A 26638-nucleotide genomic window follows, 5' to 3' on the forward strand; every position below is an offset into this window, starting at 1 on the left:
CGGCTCTGTCTTCTCTCCTGTCAAGTAACCCTCCAGGTTCCTCCCTGCAAGGGTGTATCTCACTCGTCGTGACCAGCTCAGGTAAGTACCCGGCCCATCAAGCTTCAGATCGATGGTCGGAAGCTCCAACTTCTTTGATGGTCTTGTCGCGCTCTCATCAGCCGACAACTTCATCAACTTCATCAAAGTTGACATCTCTGCGGGGTTTAACTTCTTGATGATCTCCTCCATCGATCAGGCTTCAGATCTAACACATGTTCACCTTTTCTTCAAACCCTTGTTGTGCGCAGTGAAAATTTTGACAACACTTCTGCTGCACAACAAGAGTAAGATCTCAACAAAATTCTCGTTTCTCAGAGGAAACAAGAATCGAAAGTGATATATCTCATCTCCGTGAGATATACACTCTTCCTCTCATCAGTTCTAGGACTGAAATATCGAGGGAATCCATGCTAAACTCTAGGTTCGACAGGGTGCACGGTCAGAGGCCGAGGTGGTAGCGGAGTTGAGGGGTTCGAAGGGTTGGCGTTCGGGTCGGGGTTGAGGGTGGAAGGTGGGGTTGGCGGCTAAGGCTCTGATACCATGAAGAGATTTGAAAAAACCCTAATTTTATTAATTAGATAACATGGGCTTATATAGGCCCTACAAACACATCTTACAAATAACCCCCTTAACTATATATATTAATATGTCAACAAATATGCACTTATTTATAAAGAACTGATGATGTACCTTGAAATAAAGATAGTATCCTGGATTGTTAAGAGCCTTTGGTGACACTTCATTGGGTGCTTGTCTCATGTACCGTACGTAAATAACACATTGCTTCTAGCACTTTATTGAAATACATACTTACAGTCTCTCTGGATCTAATAAAATGTGATCGTATGATTCTATTCTTAGTTTTATGCCCCAAGATGTTAAATGTCATAGTAAGTTGCTCCTCTATAGTAACATGCCGGGAGTTATTTAATAATTTTTTTCCTCATGATATTTACAAGTTTGATAAAAGCCCCACTACGCATTCTAATATAGGTTGCACAATTAACACTAAACCCATTGTAAATATGGTCCATGTGTATCATTCTATTTTCTTGGTCCAATATTTTTTGCTCACTAGGAGCATGACGTATCCTTCTATGTCTACATTGCATTCTCTTAATGAAAGTAATTACTATTAATAAAGCTGAAAATGCAGCCGTATAGCATGTTCTCAAAACAATCTCTTCATCATAAGAATCACCATCCATCTACAATACCCATATTAACTTATTAATTATATATTCCATAGATAATGACATATAACACACATTAACACTACACGAACACTAAGTACAACTTCATCCTAAATATATATTAGCATTTCTAACTTAACAGATTTAACAACATAATAAAATAACAAAAAATAAAGGATTCAAAAAACATGCAAATTCTATATTCAGCAAACAACCAAAATGAGCAGATATTGTTATTAAATAAACATAATTGTCATCTAAATTTAAATAAAGTTCATCCACAATCTTAATTAGCACCACTAAATTAACATATTTAATAAACTTTAGAAAAATTATAAACAACAAAATATTTAATGCAATTACCATACTCAAACATCCAAAATGAGTAGACTATATTATAGATGCTAATAAATAAATTATCATATACCATGAAATAAGCAACAATCAACTATCACATAAACCCATTAAATAAAATCAGACATTGTCATAATATATATGTATGCAAATTTTTTATTCTTGTGTCAAAAAGTGACATGCAGTTAGAGAGGTACAAAATCATACCATCAAATACACAAAAAATTATTATAATCAAGTATTAACAAGCTTTATTTTGTCAATTAGCAGCTTAAAAGAAACAATTTTACTATTCATTTCGCAGAAGGGGAGTTGCATGTCTAAGAATTTACCTTTGTTGAAGCTTTAAAGACGTACAATGCAGGAAAGTTTCGATTTTGAGAAAGATCGAGCACCCAACAATTGAATCTTTTAGACACTGCTCAACTTTAAGGGTTAAACAGGAAATAGATCTACCTCAGTCTCCATAAACAACAAAAAGATCAACCACAGAGCAAGAATAATCTAGATCAACAAAAGACCTAGCTTTATATTTTTTCCCTTCGAGCAATGGAGGCGCGGGAGAGGAGAGAAATGGATGGAGAAAGGACCGTGACTCTAACCCTATCCCCTATTTTGCAAGCTGGAAACCAAAAAAAATCCCCTTTTGTATTTTTTAACTGCTTTTAATGTGATTTCCTTCCAATTCGAAGCTACTTTTAATGTGATTTCCTCCCAATTCGGAGCTCTGGGCTCGGATATTCATTTCCGAGTAAAGATGATGTGGAATGCAATTTCAATGGATATTTTTCCGAAGGATGAGATAATGAAGCAAACAGGAGAGAACAAAGAAATGAGTCACTTTTTTTCTCAAAGTGGGCTTAGAAATATTTTTCTGGGCTTTTCTTAATGAAACTAACATGCCCTTTATAGATAACAGTTTGGACGGTTCCCAAAAAGCCACCTCACCTCTCTCAATATCTTATTCCCCTTTATTTGTCTTTAGTCCATTTCGGAGCAAAAAAATAAGAAATGATTTTTCCCAAAATTGTGACATGAGTTGATGTCTTAAGAAGTCACTATAAAAAAAAAAATCTTGAAACAAAACAATCAGAACAAATTTACGGGAAAAGCTTGTGTGTATTTTGCCAAAAATGATTTTTGGGGTGTTTTCTTAGTTTTATGACCGAACCAAATAGTCCTTTAGGAAAAGAAAAAAGAAAAAGGGGGAAAATTTTCCTCTTATATCCAGCAAAACCTCATATCATTGAATGAGAGGGTGCCATCCTCTTAGTTTCAAGGAGGGAAGAAGAGAAGGGGGGAAAAAGATAGAAATGAATATGTTCAGGATATAAGTTTGTTATCTTATGACAATTTTTTTTTAATTTTTGAGCGACCATGCAAAAAACCCCTGAATCTATAATACTTGAAACAACTATTTAAATATCTGTCCCTCAAATCAATGAAATTGCTATTAGATCTTCAATACTTAAGTTATTATGGCTAAATGACACTTAAATACCGTATTGTCACACCATCTTACACTAAAAAACCTTAAGCTATAGAAAGTAGCAGATAAATACTCCGTCATTCACTATTAGAATATGTAAACACCTTAAAAAACCCTGTTATGACAAAAATATCCCTCCATGAAAAACATGGAGGGTAGGTAAAGTGGTTAAAATGACAATAATGAGGTCAATATAATTATAAAAATATCATGTTCTAATTATATGAGGATATTCCTAGAAATATTTCCATATGTAACTAACAGAGAGTATTAATGTACCAGTTTTTTTACAATTTAGGATAATAAAATGCTATTTTTTTTATAACTTAGAGTATTAAAGTATCATTTTTAAAAAAAAAATTAGGGTATTTTAGTATAAATATGGTGAAATAATAGCGCATTTAGGTGCAATTTATCCTTAAGCTCAAAACTAGTCCCTCCAATTAAAATTAACAATTAAGAGGGAGATCTAAAAGCAATTTTCCATTGTTTAAGAGTACGTTCGAAATATGAAAGATGTAAGGGGCTATATCGCATAAAAAAACTAGAAACCAAATGAAGCTGACTGCAGGTTTCCAGAACGAATCCATCCCAGTTCTCGCCGCCGAAACGCGAGAAAGATCTCGGCCACCATGTGGAGAGGCAGAGCAACGATTAGCATCTCGACGAAGCTCCTCCCCTCTCGCGGATCAAACCCTAACCCTAACTCCATCCCAAACTCCCCATCTCCTCTCTCCTCTCTCGATGATCTACTCATCGCAAGAAGTCGAAGCCTTCTCCTCTCTTCGCGGATCCACTCCTCTTCGCACCAGCGAGTAGATCGTAGAGAGGCGGTAGAGTTTCTCCGCCGCCGAGTCGTCTCCGGCGGTGATCGGATCTCCTGCGACGAGGAAGGCCACGTGTGTCTCCGACGCGCTCCGTCACTATGGACGCTGCTATTGGGAGCTATCCAAAGCTAAACTTAGGTCAGATGATTATCCCCTTCTTTATCGTTTTCTTTAAAGTTTTCCCCTAAAATTTCTGATATCAAGTATGAACCTACCGATCTCTTTTCCATTTAATGGATCTTTATACTTCAGTTGCTCCGAAATAATAATAATTTTGGTGTTTTGGAGTTGAGGAGATTGTCTGTATGACGCCAAGTTATTAGCTTTATTGCTGGTTGATCATTAGGATGGATTGTCTCCCTGTGAGAAGTGCTGTTATCTTGTTTTCCCTTATCGATAAGCGGGTATTGTGATAGAATCATTGATCAATTGGTGCTTTTTCCGAGCAATCAAAGAACCTAACAACACCCATCGAAAAGATTAATAGAGTGTCAAAAAGCTCAATTATTTTCTTCAATGTGGAACATTTTTGTGGATCTCAGCGTGCAACACCTGGTTATTTTCAAGTCCGGTTAAAACCTCAGTGTGCAATTTGGTTTTGCCCTAGGTGATTTTATTTGTTCATAATCCACATGTTCTGGTTCTTGTGGCTTTAAGGATTGAGTACCTTATTTCCTTGGGACTAAACATTCGTGTCATTTATTTTCTTGAGACAGTGTATTTGGGTCTTTGAATAATCCTTTAAATTGTATATTTGCGAGTATGATTTCCTAAAACTCTTCATGTCAATACACTTCTTCAAGTTGCCTATGTTATTAAAGAGAGACCTCCTTCAATTAATCACAAAATTAATGGATATGTTCTGTTGGTAAAAGGTTAACAACTTAGTATAACAAGATAATTATATGCTATTAAAATTTTGTCTCTCTTCATCATAAGAACACCTCTCATTACACTTTGAATCCTCTACAAAATTAATCCTCTAAAACCATGTTTTCCAAAGTACCTGTGGTGTTGGGCATTTAGATCTTTGTGTCTTTAAATCCTTGTGTGAGCCAACTTCCAATTTGACCGCGCTAACATATCAGATAAAAGAAACACAAGAGGGGGAGAAAAAAGAGAGAAAGAGAGCTCAATTAATGATGACATTGCACTAAACAAATAAAACTTGTGAGTCAATCTGGACTTAGACTACCGTAAGAAGGAAAAAGTAGTGAAAAATATTGTATGGCTCATATACTAAGAGAGATTGTTGAGGCATCCCGGACAACATGGACACATGCATCATAATTCCTTATCAAGGTAGGAAACTAGTATGTGTCAAGCATATACTATAATATATAACAGAGTTAATGTACCTAGAGACACATGTTCACACGTCTTAAAATTCAGGCTCATATTTTTAATAATATAATAATAAATAAAGATCTTTATATATGCTGAGGGTTTGTTACCTTATCATATAATTCTTATGACTTAGAAAAAGGAGGATGATTTGATTGTTCAATTTTTTTCTTGAGTAGCTCAAATGTATTCCACACTTATATTGAAACAAATTTTAAGTTGAACATTTTTTTTTGGCAGATGCACTATGGAGATGTAGATACTCTTATTTTATTTTATTAGCACATACATCCTCGCCATTGTGACAACATTATTTTCTTGTTATTTTTTTTCATGTAAGAACTTATGACAAATGGAGTGTTTTTGACAACTGTCTAACTCTACCCATGACGAAATTCCTACGGCAGTTTAAAAACTAAGGGAAAACACATGTTCATGGGATCGAGGGGTGTGTTTGCTAATGAAATAGAACATGAGTGATAAGTAGCTACATTTCTATAGAGTATGAGATTGATCTGTTTATAACCTTTAATTTATATTAATTTTGACAAGTCAATATTTTGTTGGTCATTTCCACTAATATACCTTTTGCACATTATATATAAAAGTGAATTTATATCTCAAGCCTCTTGCTAGAATAAAGCAATGTGTGAGAGATGTAAGACGTGTCTAAGAAGCAGGGGTGCAAATAGATTGGATATAGTACTTACCTATTCATAACCTAATACATATCATGGATACAAATGTAGACATGGTTCGGGTTAAGAGATATTTATAGTCTATATGTAACGTCCCGCCCTGGAATCCCGGAGTCAGTACGCTACTAGATCTGATGGACTGGCCTCACAAACCACCACATGTCTTTTCAGCACGTTTTGTCCTCACTCACGCGCTCCCTGGAAAACTTCCCAGGGGGTCACCCATCCTAGAATTTTTCTAGGTCAAACACGCTTAACTTTGGAGTTTCTAAGAGTTGGGTTCCCGAAAAGAAGATGCATCTTGGTGGTATGAGTATTCCAATCAAATCTATCAATACCAATCACATCACCCTCTCAAGGGTTGGGGTATTACACTATACCCTCTGAAATAAAATATAATCAAATGTAGTTACATACTCAGATAGGATAAGATGAGAACATATACAGATACAAAATGGTATGAGGGACAAATAAAATTGATATATAGGTCGTGTGATAAAAATATTTAAAAAAAAATTGTCAAATCAAAGTTCATCTATATGGTCAATTTATGTAAAAAAAATGCAAGATCTCACCAAATTAATCTCAGATTGAGTAATCCAAATGTCAAAATAATTTAATTGGCTGTACTTATATTTGAATATTCAGACGTGGACCCAGATATTTTATTTATATCCGTCTTCTTAGCCTTTTTTTGCGAGAGAGATATCCTTAGCCATTTTCTACAAAAATATAAAAAGATATCTGTATCCATATACGTATTCGTATTAATATCCATATCCTATTGGATACAAATATGTAGTATCACTCTCTACACCCTACTGGATAAGGATATAAATACATTGCGGATATTATGTTCTTTTGCATCCCTGCTAGGAAGTATCCAACAATTGCTTTTGAGAAACATATTACATGATGAAGAGCATGTCTTAGAAGTGTTTCACCTATGTGTCCAAGTGAGTGTCCATGTCATATCTCTAACTCATATGTAGTAGGTCCCTTTGCCATAGTCACTAACAATCAATACTCAAAACGGCTCAAATCAAACCAAGAACACTCTTTTTCCTTACGATTATTCCTTTTTCAAGGTTTTAAATATCAGATATTGGGAAAATATCAAATGGCCAAAATTCATATCGGATCGCAGATATCGAGGAAAAATTAGGGGTATTTGGTAAATATTGAAATTCCATAATGATGTTTGCATATATGGTATAATGCACTAAATGTAATCTTAATATACTTAATGAAATCTAAACATACAAAATGTAAATAATATATATTTAGGGTCACTAGTCCACATTATACAACAAACAAACGCACAAATCAATGTTGGAATATTTCATCTGATTTTTTAGGCCAAAATATCATTTGATATAATTGGAAAATCATGACATCTCGTTCGAAAATTGTTAAACGCGATATATTATTTTGTGATAAGCCATATAAAAGGATATATTGGTCTATATATCAGCTGAGATATCAGTCATATGGGAGATATATCGCCCAAAATAGCCAAAAAGCGGTAAGGATATTTAGAGACCATGTCGGTTGTGGCAAGCCCTGTAAAAGGATATATCGGGCAATATATCAGGGATACTTAAAACAATGTACCTTTTATCATCTTTACATAGTGAATAGCCAAGTACATGTTAGAGGAGAGGGTTCAATACATTAAACTTAAAAATTTGATAGTACAATAAAAATAAGATAAAACAAATTTCTATTTGGTTGTCAAACAAAAATATAAAACGTCACTAGTCTGAGAGTGTGCCTATATGAAAAGAATTGCCCATAAAAAAGACTTAGAATCAATGAAATGGCTGCCTAGATTCTATCCAAGCTGCATGGAGCCTACCTAAGTAACTTTGCGTTGCAAAAGTTAAGGATGATGAATAGGAAATTTTATGGATGAATTTAAATTACGAAAGCTTACTACATGCTTTTTATAAAAGAGAGAATAAAACATGGAAAGAGTTAGAATAACATAAGATATATAGAATATGATATGTGAAAGCACTTTTTATTCAATACAAATACAAAATATCACATTCTTGATTAATTATTATTGAGAGAGTTCGCAATCAGATTCAACCTTGATCATATAGCAATGTAATGCATAATATGTTCGATACGCAAATTTGCTATTAATTAAGCACATTAATTTAGGACATTTCATTGCCGTAATTGTCTTCCCTAACCATATTAGTTATTAAAACTAAACTAAGATGTTGAAAACCCTTGAGATTCCATGCTTGATGCATAATTTATACACTACACTTAAGCTGCCCTAGCTATTAGAAGCTGTACAATCCTATCTTAATTGAAAGAAAAACTGCTAAAGTTAGACAACCCTACTTAATAAATTACTGCATTGAGCCCCCAAATCTTGAAACCTTTCAAACTTGTATCAGTGCCTAAGCGCAAACTTCTGCACTCTGGAGTTGCAAAACAAATAGGATTTAGCTTTTCAACTTTCTATGTTAATACATCTCATTTCTTATATTAAAAGATAACTTACTTGATCATAGTTCTATATAAGATTTTGATGGCTTGTTACACTAAAATAGTCGCTGACATCTAAATATATGCCTGAAACATGTAATACAAGAGAGAAGTATATTGGAAATGCATGACATGTGTCCAAATAATAATTCTTCAAATTGAAAAAAGATATAATTTTGAGGACACATTCTTGAGGACCCTTGACTTGTGTTAAGGGAGTACGCAATAAGTTTTGATATCTGGGGCAAATATATCACGTAGGACATAAAGGGAACTTCATGATTGAATTGTAGCTTATATAGCTCATATGTAGTGGGTCCCGACCTTACCTACAAATTGTTGGAAAGCAAAAGTGCTGAAATCTGGCCAGCGCTGAAATCTGGCCAGCAACACTGAACAATAACTCCCTTTAAAGAATGACAACCAAACCCTAGGTTATAAATATAGTTATTAAAATGAGCCCTAGGTAATAATGCTGCCTACTTATTAGATGGCACTTATTTGGGTAGTTAATAGAAGCATAAAACTTATGTTAAATTAGCAGAGTGTGCACCATCAGTAAACAAAGTTGCCACATGGAAACCCTTATAAACCACTCAATTGACTGATTGGGCTCTAGGTAAGCTATTCTGAATCATGCTCTCAGGATTGTAAGGTTGTAGGGTTTGGGGCTTTAAGTGGGGGATTGAGAGTCTTCAAATGGTTATTACAAGTTCATATATAAATAGGGGTAATAACAAAGAAAGCGTCTAAAGGTCATTATAAATTAAGAAGAGGATAGCAAGAATGTCACTATATTCAACACAACCACCAACATGCTTGATTCATCATCATTATACAATTTCTCAATTGGATTCTCACTATAAAGGCAATAGAAAACATGGCACTGTAATTCAATAACTTACTCTTAGCAGAATACTTTAGTTTAAAAATTAAGATCCTTTGTTATTCATTACTAGACTTAGTTAGCGTTGATTGAACTAAAAATCAAATATCTTGTATGAGTCCATTATTAACGTGGAAGGATGAAACACAACTGCAATTTAAACTAAATTAGATACTATATATTAGCCAATCCTCTTTAGTTGAAAGCACTTTTAAATTAGACAATCCTACATTCCTCCCAAATTAAATGATAAAGTCCTCATATCATCGAAAACTTTCAATCAAGACTACACCATTGCCCAAGTGTCAAATACCTTTGACAACATCGCTCTAATTAATTGCCCAAAATAGTACATGGACAAATGCAGCTCCAGCTTCATCCGTACTGCCCCTTGAAAAATCTATCCATATGTCATGCTCATTTTCCCCCTGATCTCTAGTTCCATCATTTGAGTGAATCTAGGTTTGCAATTTAGGGTTCAGGAAAAAGAGACCGGTACAAAGATTGTGGGATCCTTTCTTGTGTTAAATAGTCAAAGCACATAAATGAATTTGATCCCCTTACTATATCTACTGATGAATACTTCTGGGATGGGGTGGCAAGTTTGAGGAGAGTATATAGGAACAGGAAGATTCAAGGAGATTTATAAAAAAATTAGAAAGACTCTAGGAGGTTATAGATAAAAAAGACCCTAGCAAATTTAATTATTATTATTTATGATTGTTGAGTGAATAAAGGATGACTATTTTATCCTCTTAAGATCTATAGCAACCAAATCCTCTAATTCACAGTTATTGCGTCCATCACTTATAATGTGCAAAGATTGACTAAGACCTTTTCCTAACCAGCTCATCTGGTTCCCCAGAATTATAGCAGCTCCATTAAGAATGCACAAGAGCCAATTAAGGACTAGCTAATTGGCTACACTCTATGATAAGAAGAAAACTCTAAATACTTTGAACATTTAAATACCATTGCTAAACTCTAAACCATAGGTACATGGTTCGTACGAATTCAGGTACGTAATTAGAAACTTTGAAATTTTGGATTCGACAGGGGGTAGCTTGCTTCGATAAGCTAGTTCGATATAGGATACAATGTAATTTTTTAGGTACGCTTATCATTTTTCAAAGTGTATAGTAGAAAATATGAAATTAGAAAACTAATTATGCATTTCGATATTTTTTCATATAAAATACTTCAATACTTCATTTTTATAGTTTTTGAATACATAAAACTTAAAATATCAAATGCTAGACAACTTGTTAATAATTTTTTCTATTTTGCAACTTTCATCCCCTTACCATCAAGTGCATTTTCTGCTAATTACAAGTCCAAACAATTCCATTTAAGTTCTTCCAACTTACTTGAAGAGTCCTTCAAGTTATCATTATTGGGATCCATATCCCATTATTTATGTGGACCAACTTTGTAATTCTCACAAAATCATGACAGGAGGCTAATATTTAAATGGATGAAATACTAACTTATCCACCCTTTCACTATTCAATCTATTCCTTTTCACACTATGTATGTAGAAATGAGTACTCTAATTTCTCTTAGTTGAAGAGCTACTAGTAGACCGAGACAAAATCTTCTTAGCAACATCAGTTTAAGAAATAGTGATCTAGAATTAGTTATTAACTTTGGATAACTTCCACTTACCAGCAAGAATACTTTCAATAATATTATCAAACATATAAAAACAATCCAAGCGCATGTGCATGAAAACATAATTGTAAATTAACTTTGGTCCCCTCATACTTAGTAAGCAGTACGCTAATTTTGGAAAACCAATTCGTGTATCAGAGGGAATCAGTTTGTAAATGTACCGAGACTCGGTTTGCATGAACTGTTCGATAGTTAGGGGGTGTCCAGGGAATCGCGCAACTATGCTCTGAACACATTTTAAGTGAAGGAAACATCAAATTCGCATCTTGGCATGCAAAGATTGGTATCTTTGAAACTAGTAGACCCAATGGTTTTAAGGTTTTATGTTTGTAAACAAAGGGTTGTTATTTCTTTTCATATTTGCGCACCAATTATACCTCCATTCCCACCTTTTTTCCCCTCCATCTATTCCTTTGCTTTTCCATGTGGATGGTTTGAGCCAAATGATAGGTAGATGCTTTAACCTACTACTTCTTCTGTCAGCGGATCAGTACGTACATAGGTTTATTGTCTTCGTCGTCTATCTGGAGGTATAGGGGCTTCCATTTCACCAGAATGTTGAAGTTGCGCAGGGCAAAGAGTCGGTGGTGGAATGCGCTAGTCATCACTTGTTGAGTGCTCTTTACAGTCATCCATCTGGTGAGTGTATCCGTATCCATACTCTTAAAAGAATGAGGATGCAGCAGCCAGTGAGGAACTATCTATGTTTAGCGGAGGTTAGGAGTCCTGTTACGTATATTAACTCCACCTTCTGGATTACTTTACTGTTTATTCGACATTTCTTCTTAATACCACCACCATTTTCCCTTTTTCAAGGGTTCAGTGTAGTTAGGTGAACCATGCAAGTCCTTCTGTATATAATCTTCTTGTTCAAGAATTTTACATACATGTATATCTTTTATATTATTAATACATTCAAACCTTTTTGTTGCCTTCAGCATGCTTGTTGTTGCAACATCTGGAGCAGGCTTCGTTCTTGGCAGTGGCCACATTATAGATTTTGCTGGGCTTTGTTGTACTTGTGCTGGTACTATGATGGTTGCAGCATCAGCTAACTCTCTAAATCAGGTTTGTTGTCTGAATTACTTTGCAGATACACTCCATAGGCTAATGATTTGTCCAATGTTATGGTAGAATACTGAGGTTTCTATACATATGGTCCCCCTCATCCTCTCATCCGCCACCACTATAAACATCTACCTGCTAACATAAGCAAACACCCTTTCACTTGCAAATATTGATGCAAGGCACTTAATTTATTTAACCATGCTTTAACATGGTTATAAGAAGTGACATGATACACATTGGAATTGCCGATGACATGCAATAACACCAATGACAACAAAGTTCTTATTCCAGATTTTTGGGTGTGTTGTATAAATCTTGTTCTTACATTCAGTTCTGTTAAGGATTCCCTCTTCTGTAAGTTAACCACTAACATATACTTCTTGGTTGCTCTTAGACCTCTACTCCTTGATCCATTAGTTATAATTTTATCGCTTCTAATTTTGCATTTAGCAATTATTACCTACTCTTAAAAACAATCCTCCACTTTAATCATCTTCATTTCGTTCAATGAACCATATCATCCTCAATCTCATGATGTTGACGAATAACTGATCCTAAATAGTGAGTGATCACTTGTAGGTATTTCTTGACCATCACTATGTACTATATATTCATTCTTTTTTTACAATTTACTGAAATTACATTTTATATAGTTTGTCTTTCTTGTAAATCCTTCAGAGCTTCTAATCACCTATTCTATTTTAGAAAGTATTGTTTTCCTAGTCTTATTAACTAATATACTATACGATCAGTGGATTAAGAACACCATGAGACTTCATCTTGAATATGCCTAGCAAGTTCTCCCAAAGATGCAACAGCTCCTATTTATAGTTCTTAATGTTGCATGACATGTCTCAGGTGTTTGAGGTACAAAATGATGCTAAAATGAAACGCACAATGCAGAGGCCACTACCTTCAGGGCGTATCAGTGTTCCTCATGCGGCCACATGGGCGTCTACTGTTGGGATTGCTGGGACATCTTTGTTAGCTTGGCAGGTTTTATATTGTTATGTTTTACCCGTTCCTGTTTACACAATTTCTCTTTTCTGTATTCTTGTGCTGGTCCATACTATATTTGAGTTTGGGACCTAACAGCTGCAAAAACTTCTTTGACAAGGTTGTCGCAGACTAATTACTTGGCAGCAGGTCTTGCCGCATGCAATCTTGGTCTTTATGCTTTTGTATATACTCCGTTAAAACAAATACACCCAGTTAATACGTGGGTTGGAGCAATTGTTGGTGCTGTTCCTCCATTACTCGGGTATTATTCTCTTCCATGTTTTGTATATTTTTACTATGTTCAATCTGAAAGAATAATTGCTAACTGGCAATGTTTCATATTTGCTGAATCTAGAAGAATATTTAGTGATTTATGACAAAATTAAGACAGTTACAGGGGAAAGGAGAAATTTTTCATGAATAAAATGGTTAAATACTTTTACTTTTATTAGAAATATGAACTTGGCGGTAGCCTCTGTGAGAAAACCCTTCTAGCATTGCAGCTTCCTGCTAAAATCCTCCGCTCTAATCGTTCTTTTGCTAACCATTAAGGTTGTAACCTGTGCCAGTAATGTTTAAAACACTTTTCTAGTGCATATATTAACTTCTGTCTGTCTCCTGTTTCTTTTGGTCTTTGCAAGTCATGCATGTGGTTGTTGATGCAAGTTGTTTATCTTATTTGTTATAATCTTAATCTTCTGGTTTAAATTGTGTGGTTTGTGAATAAGTCAAAGGTTGAAATGGTTGGGAACTTGGTCATCATACTGCTTGGGTTTTTGTATTTCCAGTAAAAAAGGTCCCTAGAGGCTCTAGAAAGAGGGTTAAGCACATGCCTGATAGTGGATGTTGGGTGATATGTTGTTATGTGAAGTAAATAGCATCCAAGACATTTTGTGTCCTAAAATTTGTGCATTTAATGGAATAGCATAACCTAATATATAGATGTGAAGGAGATATTCATGTCACACAGTGAACAGTGATGTAAAAATGGTTCTTAAGCAGCTGCTTAAGTGTTTTGGGCCCTTAGCTGCTTTCCACTCGAAAAGCTTAGTCTAAAAGCAGATGTGACACAAAAAGCGGCCTCTAAATCCAAAAACGGCTACCAAAAGCTTTTTCTTTAATAATTTACATTAAATCATTGACTTATTGATTATTGATGTACATAGTCCACTACATGTTAGTTTGTCACATTACAATGTGTATAGTATTTTGTTAATATTGCATGATTGAATCGTATTATTACACATCATGCTTAGGATCTCTAGAAGCATCCATATGCATTTATGCAATTTTATTCCCTCCAAATTTTACTTATAATTTTTAGATTTTTCCTGATGTTTACTTATTTTTAAATCTTTTTGTCCCTATTTAAATATTGAAAAAGAAAAACAATTTTGGTTAACACTTTTTGTCTCTTAATCCCCGCTTAAATCCCTAAAGCCTAAGCGCTGCCTTGCAACAAAAATACGCACATAATAGCGTATTGCAACTTCTAAATGGTAGAAATGACCAATAATACAAAATAAAATATGTACAAGTGGTGGCGAAGAAATAAGTTTAAAACCACTGCTGTAAATAGCGATGCATAGCGCCGTTATAGTGGTTTTCATAGTGTTAGCGCTGGCTACCACTATGCTATTAGCAAAAGCAGTAGCAAATAGTGGCCAAAATTGCTATTTGCTCGTGATTGTGCGCCATAGAATAGCGCTTTTAACCGCTAAAGCCCGCTTTTATTTGGTGGATAGGTTTTATATTCTACCCGATCCATACGCAAACTTGACCTGTTTTATCATTAAAACCCTATCATCTCTCTCTCTCTCTCTCTCTCTCTCTCTCTCTCTCTCTCTCTCTCTCGCGTCTTTGATTCGCAACCACAAGAGAAAAAATCTAGCTGCCAGTTCTCTCCCTCTTTCTCTAGTGCTTCCTCCCCATCTCTGGTGCTCCCTCCACCCCTTCCATCTTCAGTGCTCCCTCCACCATCTCCAAAGCTCTCTCCACCAACCCCACCATCTTCGATACTCACTCCAACACCTTCATCTTTGGTGTACCCTTCACCATCTCTGAAGCTCTCTCCACTAGCACCATCATCTCGATAAATCATCAAATATGCATTTGTAGATTTTTTTTAAATTTTTTTATAATTTTGTTTATTTTTTAGAATATTTAAATTTGATCTCTATTTGACTATGCGCTATTTGCTGCTATAGGCGCAAATAGCCTTAACGGTACCTCACTGCTACACGACACTATCTGCTATCGATAACCTTGTTTAAAACTTAATAGAGCTAAATTTATTTATGTGTTCTATGCATTTACTTCGTAACTACAGACTATTAAACATGTACCACACCATAAGTACCTATAAAATTTTGAGAACTTTGAAGAAAACTTCTTAGAATAGTTTTGTAATTCTGCTTGCGGGTCCCACTGCTTTTACAAGTAGTAAAACCATATAATAAATGTTGACTCCAATAAGTTGCAGAATGTTAGAAGATCGATATATTGTTTTATGCTATAAATAGACGCAGGTGGAATCACTGTCTGAGTTAATCCCCCAACTTCACCTAGACGTGATCAATTGGTTGTGTAGAGTAAAATAAGTGATTGGGAAATAACAAGAAAGAAACTTACTAAAGATCGATTTTAATGAAATGATATTTGAGATACCATAATTTCTACTGGTTATTTTTGTGCAAGTAAATTGAGACAACATATGAATGTCACAGCACATTCTATTAATTGCAACGAGTTATGGTTTTACGGGTCAGAAGAATGGCTAAGATCATGATACAATGTACATGTAGTAATTAATCTAGAAAATATGATATGTACTTGTTAGTCATCTAATTCTCCTCAATCAATGTTATATTAAACGCTGAGCGTTTCTAGGCGTCAGACTTGGCGCCCAACGCTTAGTCCCCTAGGCAGGCGCCTAAGCGATTTCTGGGCGTTTTTTTATTTTTTATTTTTTTAATTGTGATAAATATATATATACCCAATCAAAGATGCATAAATACTAAAATATCAACATTGTTAACTAAATTGTTTGGTTTATCAATTATAATAGCTCTTTGTATGTTTATACTTCTCAACTCAAATTATAAGTTCATCTCAACAGTAAAAAAACTCATTCTCAACTCAAATTACTGTTAACTTATAAGTTATTGTTAAGTTTAAGTTAACAATAAACTACTCAAATTACTGTTAACTTATAAGTTATTGTTAAGTTTAAGTTAACAATAAACTCAAATTACTGTTAACTTATAGGTTAATGGAGTTTAATAAGTTATTGTTAAGTTTAAGTTAACAATAAACTCAAATTACTGTTAACTTATAGGTTAATGGAGTTTAGAGGACGTGTAGGTTACGACACATAAAATCACAATGAAGTCCTATAGGGTGCAATCCACGTAAGCAGACAATGCTCCCCTAAACGCTCGTAAAATTTAGATGGGCAGCCTAAATACCGCTTAGGCGCTAGTTAGACGGCCTAGGTACCGCATAGACCTAGGCGTACGCCTAAGCGGACTAGACGGAGGTTTTTTAAAACAGTGTCCTCAATGTTGCTATTCTTCCTTTTTGGTTAAATTGAAATTCATGGTTCTAGAGCTCACTTGTGTTTATGCAAAATTAATGGATTAGGAAGCTTTAAAAACACCATATTTCCTTGGGAAGAGATGCTTATTAGCAATCCCTTTGTCTCCCTCTTTGGAATTTTTTTCTGTGTTTTTGTAGAGCTCATGTAGGACAATAGGGTGTTTTATATTTTTCATTTTTCTTCCAGGCTGAGGTTTTTGTTTTGGTTAGGATTTTTTTTGGAGGGGGTGGGAGGTGGGGGTGGGGGTGTTGGGGACATCTAGCTTGTGCAATATCTCAATATTTATGGTCATTTATTATTAATTATTGTAACTAAAAAATAAATAAAAGAAAAATCACCTAGGCTCTAGGTTTTCTGTAAAATTTGGTTAGATTTTTGATCCAGTAGACATAATACTTGATTACGCTAAACTAAAATCTAAGGTTACAGAAAGCGCTAGGTGGTCTAGGCGTTGGACCCAACGCCTAGCGCCTAGACGGGACGTGAGTAGTTTTCCTATTTTTTATTTTTTAATTACAATAATTGATAGAAAATACCTATGTTATCGAAAGCTTTTGGGCCGGACTGGTGCCTAGGCGAATTTCTTTCTTCGTTTTAAGTGGTGGTGGAGGGGGTTTTGCTGAAGGTTGGAAGAGGTAGAGGAGGCGTTCATAGTTGGAGGCTGGAGGAGTTTGGAGGACATTGAGGCTGCAACGAGGAATATCACGATCAAGGTCTAAAAGGTGTTGTCTACGTAAGCAAACTAGGCACCGTTGCATGCTCCTGAAATCTAGGTACGCAGCCTAGGTACCGCCTAGGTGCTAAGCGCTAGGAAGGTGACCTAGGTAGCGCCAAGGCCTAGGCGCACACCTAGACGGACTAAGTGGAGGCTTTTTAAAACAATGCTAAAATCCATCATGATCATTATTACGTTGCTACTGTTGTTATTATACTTGATTACGCTAAACTAAAATCCATTATGACCATTATTACGTTGCTAGTTGCTACTGTTGTCACTGTATGCAATGCCATTCAATTTTTTTTTCTATTATATGACTTGTAGAAAATGATTTTTTTGGCTGCATGAAGCTGAATATGGTGGAATATGTTGTTTAAATGTCAATGATAAATCCTTGTCATTGTTTAATTGTTAGTAAGGAATCTTTTTGTGGAAACTTAATTATATGGTGAATTATGTTTGCAGAAGATATCCCAGTATAGATTTATATTGCTCTTCAATTTTACAATTCTTTTATCATTCTTGCTTAACAGATCAGTCATGTGAAGCAAGTTTCTTGAGGTATATGATGCCAATGAATATTTGATCACACACTCTTGAAATGTAACATCTTTTTACAAGTATGTTAATCGGGGATGGCCGTGTGGTATTACATCCAGTGGTCAATGATCTTGAAACTTAAATAACTCATTTGATTAATATTTCTGTTCTGATGTTCCTTTTCTTGGATATTAGATCTAGTGGTCACTGACCTTGAAACTTATATAACTGACTTGACTGTCTGTTCTGCTATCCCTTTTCTCTTGGCAACATGGAATGCATTAATTGACCTCATCCATTTTCCCCCAGGTGGGCAGCTGCTTGTGGTGAGGTTTCACTCAATGCAATGATCCTTCCAGCTGCTCTGTATTTTTGGCAATTACCACATTTTATGGCACTTGCCTATCTGTGTCGGAATGATTATGTTACTGGAGGGTATGTTCTTCCTTATAGTATAAGAATAACATCACCGCAAAACATGGCTTGTTCATAACTATTCACAATGACTACTTGATTCAGGTTTCGGATGTTTTCATTTTCGGATGCTTCTGGTAGGAGAACTGCTTTGGTTTCTTTCAGGAACTGCCTTTATCTGCTTCCTTTGGGATATTTGGCATATGATTGTAAGTTCTATTCTACAATTTGGTCGTCCTCCACGTTTAGTTTACTGAGGTTACTTTATTAATCTTCTATTTGTTTCTGTTGCCCTTGATATTCTGTTAGCATAGGTTTTTTTTTTTGACATCCCTCAGTCTTTGCTTTGGTTGAGATAAAAGTAAAAGAAAATGGAAACTAAGTCCACAGAAAGCAGTAATTTTATTTTGAAGGAATAAAATAAAATACGGCTATTGTGAATGGGAAAGGTTAAGAAAACTCGTAACTCCTAAGTGAATTTGTGCGTCAGTTTTGAGAGCTCAAACAAGACTCCGTGGCCTAGGCAACCTCCTCAGGATTTCTCTCTTTTTCTATCCCACCTCCATTTAGTTGGTTGGAGAAGTAAAAAAGACATCTTTTAAAATGCCTTTTTACAGTTTCTTTTTCTATATTTTCAACTAGTGAAGTAGGCCCCTCTACAAGAGCTGTGTCCAACACACCAGATAACATGCACATCCATCTGTATACGTGTAAAAATGTGTAAAACATTATTCATGAATGGTACGTATAAGATGAAGTATGTTATATGCCTGCTATGCTATATATCTTGTTCGAGCATATCTTAGTTACTTACTAGTTAGAGAAGTTATGTTGGTTATCACTGACATAAGAAAAAGAGGATTATATACATGGTTCATAGTTTTTAGAAATTAACCAGACTGGCACTTATTTCATCTCTTGCTCTACTCTTTCTTGACTGCTGATATGGATGAGATGTGTGCAGTGGGGATTACTTCTGAATGGTTCACTCTTGAATCATCACTCCTCACGCTATGCATGACAGCTGCATCTCTATCATTTGTTAATGATCGAACGACAAAGAATGCTCGAAGGATGTTTCATGCCAGTCTTCTGTATCTCCCAGTCTTCATGTCCGCGCTGCTGCTGCATCGTCTACCAAATGATAACCAAGAATCCATGACCACTAATTTGACTGGAGCTGAAGAAGGGCTTTTGATCTCTGAGACTGGAGAGGTTCTTGGTGATGAGAGTCACAGCAATAACCGAAGGGCACAAGTGAAAGGTCTGAGTCGCAGTCAAGCACGCCCACCTGTCGCATTTGCCTCTGTTGCTCCCTTCCCTTTCTTGCCAGCGCCTGTGTATGTTGCCCCAGATTCGTGAGCTGTATTTGCAATTTTAACTTATTTCCAGCCTTACATAGCTTTGTTGCTGTTTTATATATATCCTGTTTATTGCTTCTTTTACACTAGGAGAATGCCAAATCTTTTGCCAATGGCTGTTTTCTTTGAGCCTAGCATGTAGAAATAAGTCCTGAGGACAAGTGCCTGGACTAAATATGGGTGTCTACAGCACCTTTTGCCTTTTTCCCTCAATCAATTTTCTTCTTGTTTATCCAGTATATTGCAGCCCAGGGGAAGCTGACGTCTGATTTTGCATGGACTTGCCGATAATACTGCATTTTGTATCCCGAATGGTATAACAAATTTTTTGAACTCGACCTTTTATTTGAAGCCCTGAAGCGGAACACTGTTCTCTTAAATTCATAGGAAAAAAATTATGGCTGCTCTCTTGTGCCTGCGAAAATTTGTACATTATCCGTTTTGCTGGAACTGAGTTCTCGTGTGGCTTTGCTACAATAAAATGGCGTGACATAATTTTCGATCGTTTGTCCTATTCTTTTGAATGTTTGGTTTGTTGAATGAGAGCTGCATAGTGAATGGAAGCGGACTACTGACAAATTGGCTCAAGATGTGTACCGCATGGGTGATATCCGGAGGTGTTGTTAAAAGATAAACCAATGCTCCGATAAGTTTCTGATATTGAGTAGGCTGAGATAAGGGATCGCCATCATTATGTCGAAGCTTCACTCAAGTTCATTTCATCAGTGTGGAGAGAGGAGTGGTAGCAATAGAAGGATCACTGAGAGTAGCACGTTCAAGAATGTCTGCAATGTATTTCTGTTGAGAGAGAAAATAACCACAAGAGGAGGAAGCAATCTCAATACCCAAGAAGTAACGGAGGCATCCAAGATCTTTCATCTCAAATTGACTTTGAAGATGTTACTTTAAGGAAGCAATGACAAAGGAATCACTATCAGTGATTATCATGTTATCAACATAAAGTAATAGAATGGCTGTACTGGACACTGAGGACCGATAAAATAGAGCGTAGTTAGCTAAGCTTTTAATGAAACCAATAGAAAGAAGAGATTGCCGAAAGCACTCAAACCAAGCCCGGGGAGCCTGTTTGAGACTATATATAGCACGACGAAGGCGACAAATATGTCCTGGAGGAGCAGGAAAGTCAGGAGGCGGCTGCATGTACACTGTCTCAGATAGATCGCCATTAAGAAAATCATTTTTAACATCCATTTGATACAAAGGTTAATGTTTTGCAGCTACAATAACAATGAGAGTGCGAATGGATGCTATTTTTGCAACAGGAGCAAAAATCTCTTCATAGTCAATATCATACTCTTGTGAGAATCCCCGAGCTACAAGACGAGCTTTGTACCGCTCAATAGAACCGTCAGATCGAATCTTGACCTTATAAATCCATTTGCAGCTTACCAGTTTAACACCGGAAGGTAGATGAACAAGGTCCCAAGTATTAGTCCGACGAAAAGCCTCTAACTCTTCCGTCATTACTTGTTGCCATTCTGCATTCTTAACTGCCTCAGAATATGAGTTGGTTCATGTATAGAGTGAATATCAGCAAGAAAAGAGATAAACTCAGGCGAATATGTGCTAGTGACACATTGAGCATATCGAGCAAGGGGATGACGATCTCGTGGAGGATTGCGGCGAGGGGAAGGAGTCACATCGGGAGAAGCTGGCACAGATGTAGAGGGGACATCAGTAGGAGTATCTTGCTACAAAGGGGATGTAGTAGGCGGATGTCCAAGAGGTGTGGATGAATCAAGAGCATTATCGTTTGATGCCATTGGAGTGAAGGAGGGAGTCGGTTGAGTAGATGAAGGTACAGGTGCCACTGATACAGGTATAGTAGTGGAAGGTAATGAAGGGGGTTGAAGAAAGGAGAGATCTGAAGTAGTATAATAGGAAATATTCTAAAAAAGGTCACATGACGGGCAATACGAAGCCTTCGAGTGGTAGGTTCATAACAACGATACCCCTTGTGAACGGTGCTATAGCCAAGAAAGATACATCGTGCAGCGCGTGGAGATAGTTTATCTCGTTCATGAGTTGGAAGCAGGACAAAACCTACATATCCAAAAGTGCGAAGAAGAGAATAGCGAAACTAAGACTTGAAAAGTTAAAAATATGGAGAGATGTCAGCTAATACAGAAGATAGAGTAATACTGATAAGATAAACAACAGTCAAAAGTGCTTCTGCCCAAGATATCGATGTACAGATGCTGATATCAAAAGAGCTCTAGTGGTGTCGAGAATGTGGCGATGTTTTCTTTCAGCAACACCATTTTGTTCATGAGTGTGTGGACAAGATTGCTGTGAGAGAGTGCCATGTGATTTTAAAATAGATTACATTACCGAAGAGATATTCACAGGCACCATCAGAGCGAAATATCTTTATACGTTTATGAAACTGGATGTGAATCATATTTGTAAAGTCTTTATAAATATTTAAAATATCAAAACGAGCACGCATGAGATATACCCAGGTGTAGCGAGAATATTCATCAATAAAACTGACATAATATCGATAACCGGACAATGATGGTAATGGGGCAAGTCCCTAGGTATCAGAATGAATCAAATTAAACGGGGCTAAAGCAATTTTATTATTGGATGAAAATGGTAGGCCAATTTGTTTAGCTAATGGACACCCAGTATAGTTTGATAAAGTAGAGAATTTTAAATTTTCTAATACACCTGATTTAGATAAAAGTTTTAAGCGAGAACCAAATATATGACCCAAGCGACGGTGCCACGGATCGAAATTAGAGAGCTCATGACCAATGTTGGATGGAGTGGAAAGATGTAGAGACTCCAACTGATAAAGTTCATTAACTCGATGACCTGTCCCAATCTTCTGGCCAGTGTGATCCTAGAAAACACAAGATTTACATTAAATAAGATAGTGCAACTAGAATCTGCAATTTTCCCAATGGATAAAAGTTGCATAGAAAATTTGGAAATATGAAGAACAGATGATAATGTTAAACGACCAAAACTATCAGAACATGGAGTAATATCAACTAACTGAAAGACTGTAAGGGGAGTGTCATTAGCAGTATAAATACATAATGAAGAGGGAGCATGTGAACAATTTGTAAGAACAGAGTTATCAAAGGTCATATGAGTAGAAGTACCAGAATGAGCAGACAAGGCAGTAAAATCTGAGCTGGAGGCAGCTACACTATGCCCAAAATTCTTGTTATTATTAATGTAGTAATCTCTGACAATTGATCAGAAGAGAGAGGGCTAGAAGTCTGCGGCCCTTGAGGAGCAGGGGTAACATCAACCGAAGCAGCAAATGGAGGTCGAGTCTTCTCGAATGTCGGACGGTGTGGTCTCTTACGATATTTATCAATAAGATGACCCGACTTCTTACAATAACGATAATAGAGTTGTCGAGAAGAATCAAATATATTGTTAGAAGGATCCCGATAGGAAGAGAACTGCTGAGGAGTAGCTAGAATAGTATATGATGAGGGTAATGGCTGAGATGCAATAACTGGATGGGAGACATCTAAAGACGCGTCTCTTTAGATATGAACTCAACCACGGCTTCACGGAGACTGGGAAGAGGATTGCGATGAAGAATGTGTCCACATAAGCTTTCGAACTCAGAGCAAAGGCGCATGACAAAGCGATATAACAGTTGACGATCACATTGTTTTTGAAATGCTATGACAAAGTCTGGAAACGTCTTAGGAACATGTTCCTCCATCATCTGCAATTCCTCCCAATAGCCTGATAATAAGGAATAGAAATCTTGAATAGACCGATCACCCTAATGTGCATTCTGAAGAGCTTGGTGAAGTTGATACTCACGAGCAGCACCAGTCTGAACAAACATGCAACTGAGCTAGCTACTGCTCACGAGATGAAGATGCCCGACCAAGGGTGAGCCGAATATGAATAGCTACAAAACGCATAATATATGTCATGATTTGTTGATCAGTACAGATCCACTGAGAATAAGTGATGTGAGAATCATCAGTAGTGGAATCACTAGAAGTGACTTCTGATGTGGAGGATGTAGATAACGATGGCACAATAATAGTTTTGGATGAACAATGAAGAGATCCGTCAATATAACTCCATAGTGCGAAAGCTCGAAGATTATACTGCATAGTGAGAGACCATGCAGTGTAATTTTCGATATTTGTAAGTTGTACATCAAGGGGATAAACGGACAGAGCCATGACGGTAGGAGCATCACCATCAACGAGGCGTAGTCTTGTGGTAGCAGCGGTGGAGGAGGTGGCGGTTTCGGCGGTCAATGCCGTGATGGAGACGGTTACGACGGTCAACGCCATGATGACAACAGTTACGAAGGCGACGACTATAACCGTGAAGGAGGCAATACGAAGCCTCTGTAAAGAAGGCCGACGACAGAAGTAGGTAAGACCACTGGTTAGTAATGTTTTCGTGGCTAAATTTGATTTGAGGATGTAGGATTTGAATTGATTTAGGGATTGAACCTATAGCTCGATATTATGTTAAGTTGGTATTGAAGAGAACTTGCATTGATGATCAGATTTACAGGTTTATATACACACATACCAGAAAACCCATCAATCAGTAGCCTACACTAGGAGGTAGCTATCCATACATTTAAGGTGGCTGTCAATAGGGTGGCTCATGATACATATAGGGTGGCTGTCAATAGGGTGGCTCATGATACATATAGGGTGGCTGTCAATAGGGTGGCTCATGATATTATCTAACAGTTATTAGTGCTATCATTGTGAGCGCTGGTTACAACAAGTGCCGTATTTGAGGTGTTGAAGTTGGGTTTATTAACTTGCAAATGGAGTTGCAAGTTACGACCAAAAAGTTGCAAGTGGTGCCAGGAAAAATATTTACTAGCCACCGAACTTAATGTTCCAGTAATGGTTGAAGAAGTGCTATTATTAGTCAACTATATTTTAGAATGAGTGATAAACACGTAAAATATGCATTATCTTAGTGTGTTTCAAGCATGATTTACGGGTGTTTGAAGCATATTTCATGTTTAGATCAAGGATACTGCTATGTTTTGTGTTCTTATATGTAGGTATTGGCTCAAGACTAAAAGATTCGATGATCGTTGGAAGTTAAACAAGAGTTTGAAGCAACAACCAGATTTAGAATGCATGGTTCCAGAAGAAAATGGATGCACGAGTATGAAGAACTAGAATTTAGACCATGATGCAATTCGAATCCGAAAAAGCTCAAAAGACAAAAGTTGTAGGTATCTTCAAAAGCTTTCCAACGCAACTTGAATCACCTCATTCCAAGGTCGGACGAAAAAGTTATAGTCAAATTACCAAAGATTGTACAAACAAGCACAAAATAAGCAAAGACAGACTCCACCACACCCTAGTGTGGTGCGCACCACACCTGTGGTTCGGGCCTTATCTTTTTCTAGATTTTTTAAAGACCTATATATAGGTATTTTAGCTTAGGGTTTTGGGATCCTTTTGGGTGTTCTCTTAGCCGTCAATTAGCATCTATTTTAGAGTTCAAGTATTAAAGGAAGACACGAATTTCTTGTATAAGATTGGATTGCAAATCTTTATTTTAAAGATTTCAATTGAAAGACAGATTAATTCTTTCCTCTCTTTAATTAATTTCTTCTTATGATTGATTTGCATATTTATTTGATGTATTCTCTTATCCCAATCATGTGTGAGTAGATTACTTGTCTAGGATTGGAAAAGAACCCAACTTTTTGTAATTGATGATTGATTAAATAGGTTCTTGGTGAAGTTTAGATCTTTAAACTTAATTTCTTGTGAATTAATTTTGTTGATTCGCTTGATCACCGGATTAGCAATCATAGGTAATTAATTGAAGGACTACAAGGTGAAAATTAATACTGGACCTCTAGAAATTAAGCAAAGAATTCGAACTACGAAAGTAGGCTAGATTCCTTTGGGATTTGATTTGGATTAGCATAAAACTTAATGAGTATAAATTAATCTTGATTCCACGAAAGTAGGTTAATTGAGATTAATTAGGAACGATCTTTAGACCTTGAAAGAGGCTTTAGATTAATTTAGGCTAATTCACCCTCTCTAGTTTAAACCAACACCAAGAATTAAAATAATTCATCATTGAGCATCGAAGTTGTGGTGAAAACCCAATCCTGACTCTTTATTATATTGAATTTCATCCGATTGGCTGTTTATTTTATTTCTATTGTTTAATCTCAGAATTTTAATCTCGTCTATTTTACTCATCTGTTTAGCTAGTTAAAAACATAAAATTTGGTAATTAACCCCTAGTCCCTATGAGATCGACCTTGATAGCTACAACGAGTCCGTGCGCTTGCGAATTTGCCTATCAAGTTTTTGGCGCCGTTGCCGGGGACTATGGTGTTAATATTGAGTGCTTACGTTATTAAGCTAGACTAGATTTTTTTTATATTCTCTTTACTACTCACTTTCTTTTATGCAAAGGCATTAACCAGAAGTACACGACGAAGATAATCCTAAACTATCGGTGACTCTTGTAGACATAAGAAGGTATATAAGGGAGCAAAGGAACACATAACAAGCTACAATGAGTGATCAGAATTAGCTTCTTAAGGATTTTGCTGCCCCAAATGCTCAAGGAACGCACTCGAGTATTACAAGGCCCACTGTTGAAGCTAATAACTTTGAGATGAAACCATCACTGCTTTCAATGGTTTAACAGAATCAGTTTTGGAGGAGGTGCTAGTGAAGACCCAAACCTCCACCTGTCGATTTTCTTGGAGTATTGCGACGCTTTGAAGCTTAATGGAGTGACCAATGATGTTATTCGACTCAGCCTATTTCCATTCTTTTTAAAGGACGGCTAGGGCTTGGTTGTATTTATTGCCAGCTGGGTTCATCACCACTTGGGATTAGTTATCCAGGTCATTTCTTGCAAAGTATTTCCCCCTAAGTAAAACAACACAGATGAGGAACTAGAT

The 26638-nt window shown here is 36.3% G+C and overlaps 1 protein-coding gene across 1 annotated transcript; it reads left to right on the forward strand.

Annotated features, from left to right (window-relative positions):
- LOC109837461 (protoheme IX farnesyltransferase, mitochondrial-like) lies at positions 3647-19943 on the forward strand. Its single transcript, XM_020405720.1, has 7 exons — positions 3647-4043; positions 11948-12077; positions 12936-13073; positions 13205-13338; positions 18242-18367; positions 18452-18555; positions 19311-19943. The coding sequence occupies exons 2-7, from the start codon at positions 11949-11951 to the stop codon at positions 19706-19708; spliced, it is 1029 nt and encodes a 342-aa protein (XP_020261309.1). The 5' UTR covers positions 3647-4043; position 11948; the 3' UTR covers positions 19709-19943.

Source organism: Asparagus officinalis, chromosome 4 (assembly GCF_001876935.1).
Source record: "Asparagus officinalis chromosome 4, Aspof.V1, whole genome shotgun sequence".
Taxonomy (NCBI): Eukaryota; Viridiplantae; Streptophyta; class Magnoliopsida; order Asparagales; family Asparagaceae; genus Asparagus; species Asparagus officinalis.

What these genes read in the sequence shown, in the direction of transcription:
- LOC109837461 (XM_020405720.1), top strand. Translation starts at nt 11,949, where the DNA reads ATGCTTGTTGTTGCAACATCTGGAGCAGGCTTCGTTCTTGGCAGTGGC. An exon ending in CAGCTAACTCTCTAAATCAG is followed by an intron (nt 12,078 to 12,935) that starts GTTTGTTGTCTG and finishes GACATGTCTCAG; the next exon opens with GTGTTTGAGGTACAAAATGA. An exon ending in CATCTTTGTTAGCTTGGCAG is followed by an intron (nt 13,074 to 13,204) that starts GTTTTATATTGT and finishes AGGTTGTCGCAG; the next exon opens with ACTAATTACTTGGCAGCAGG.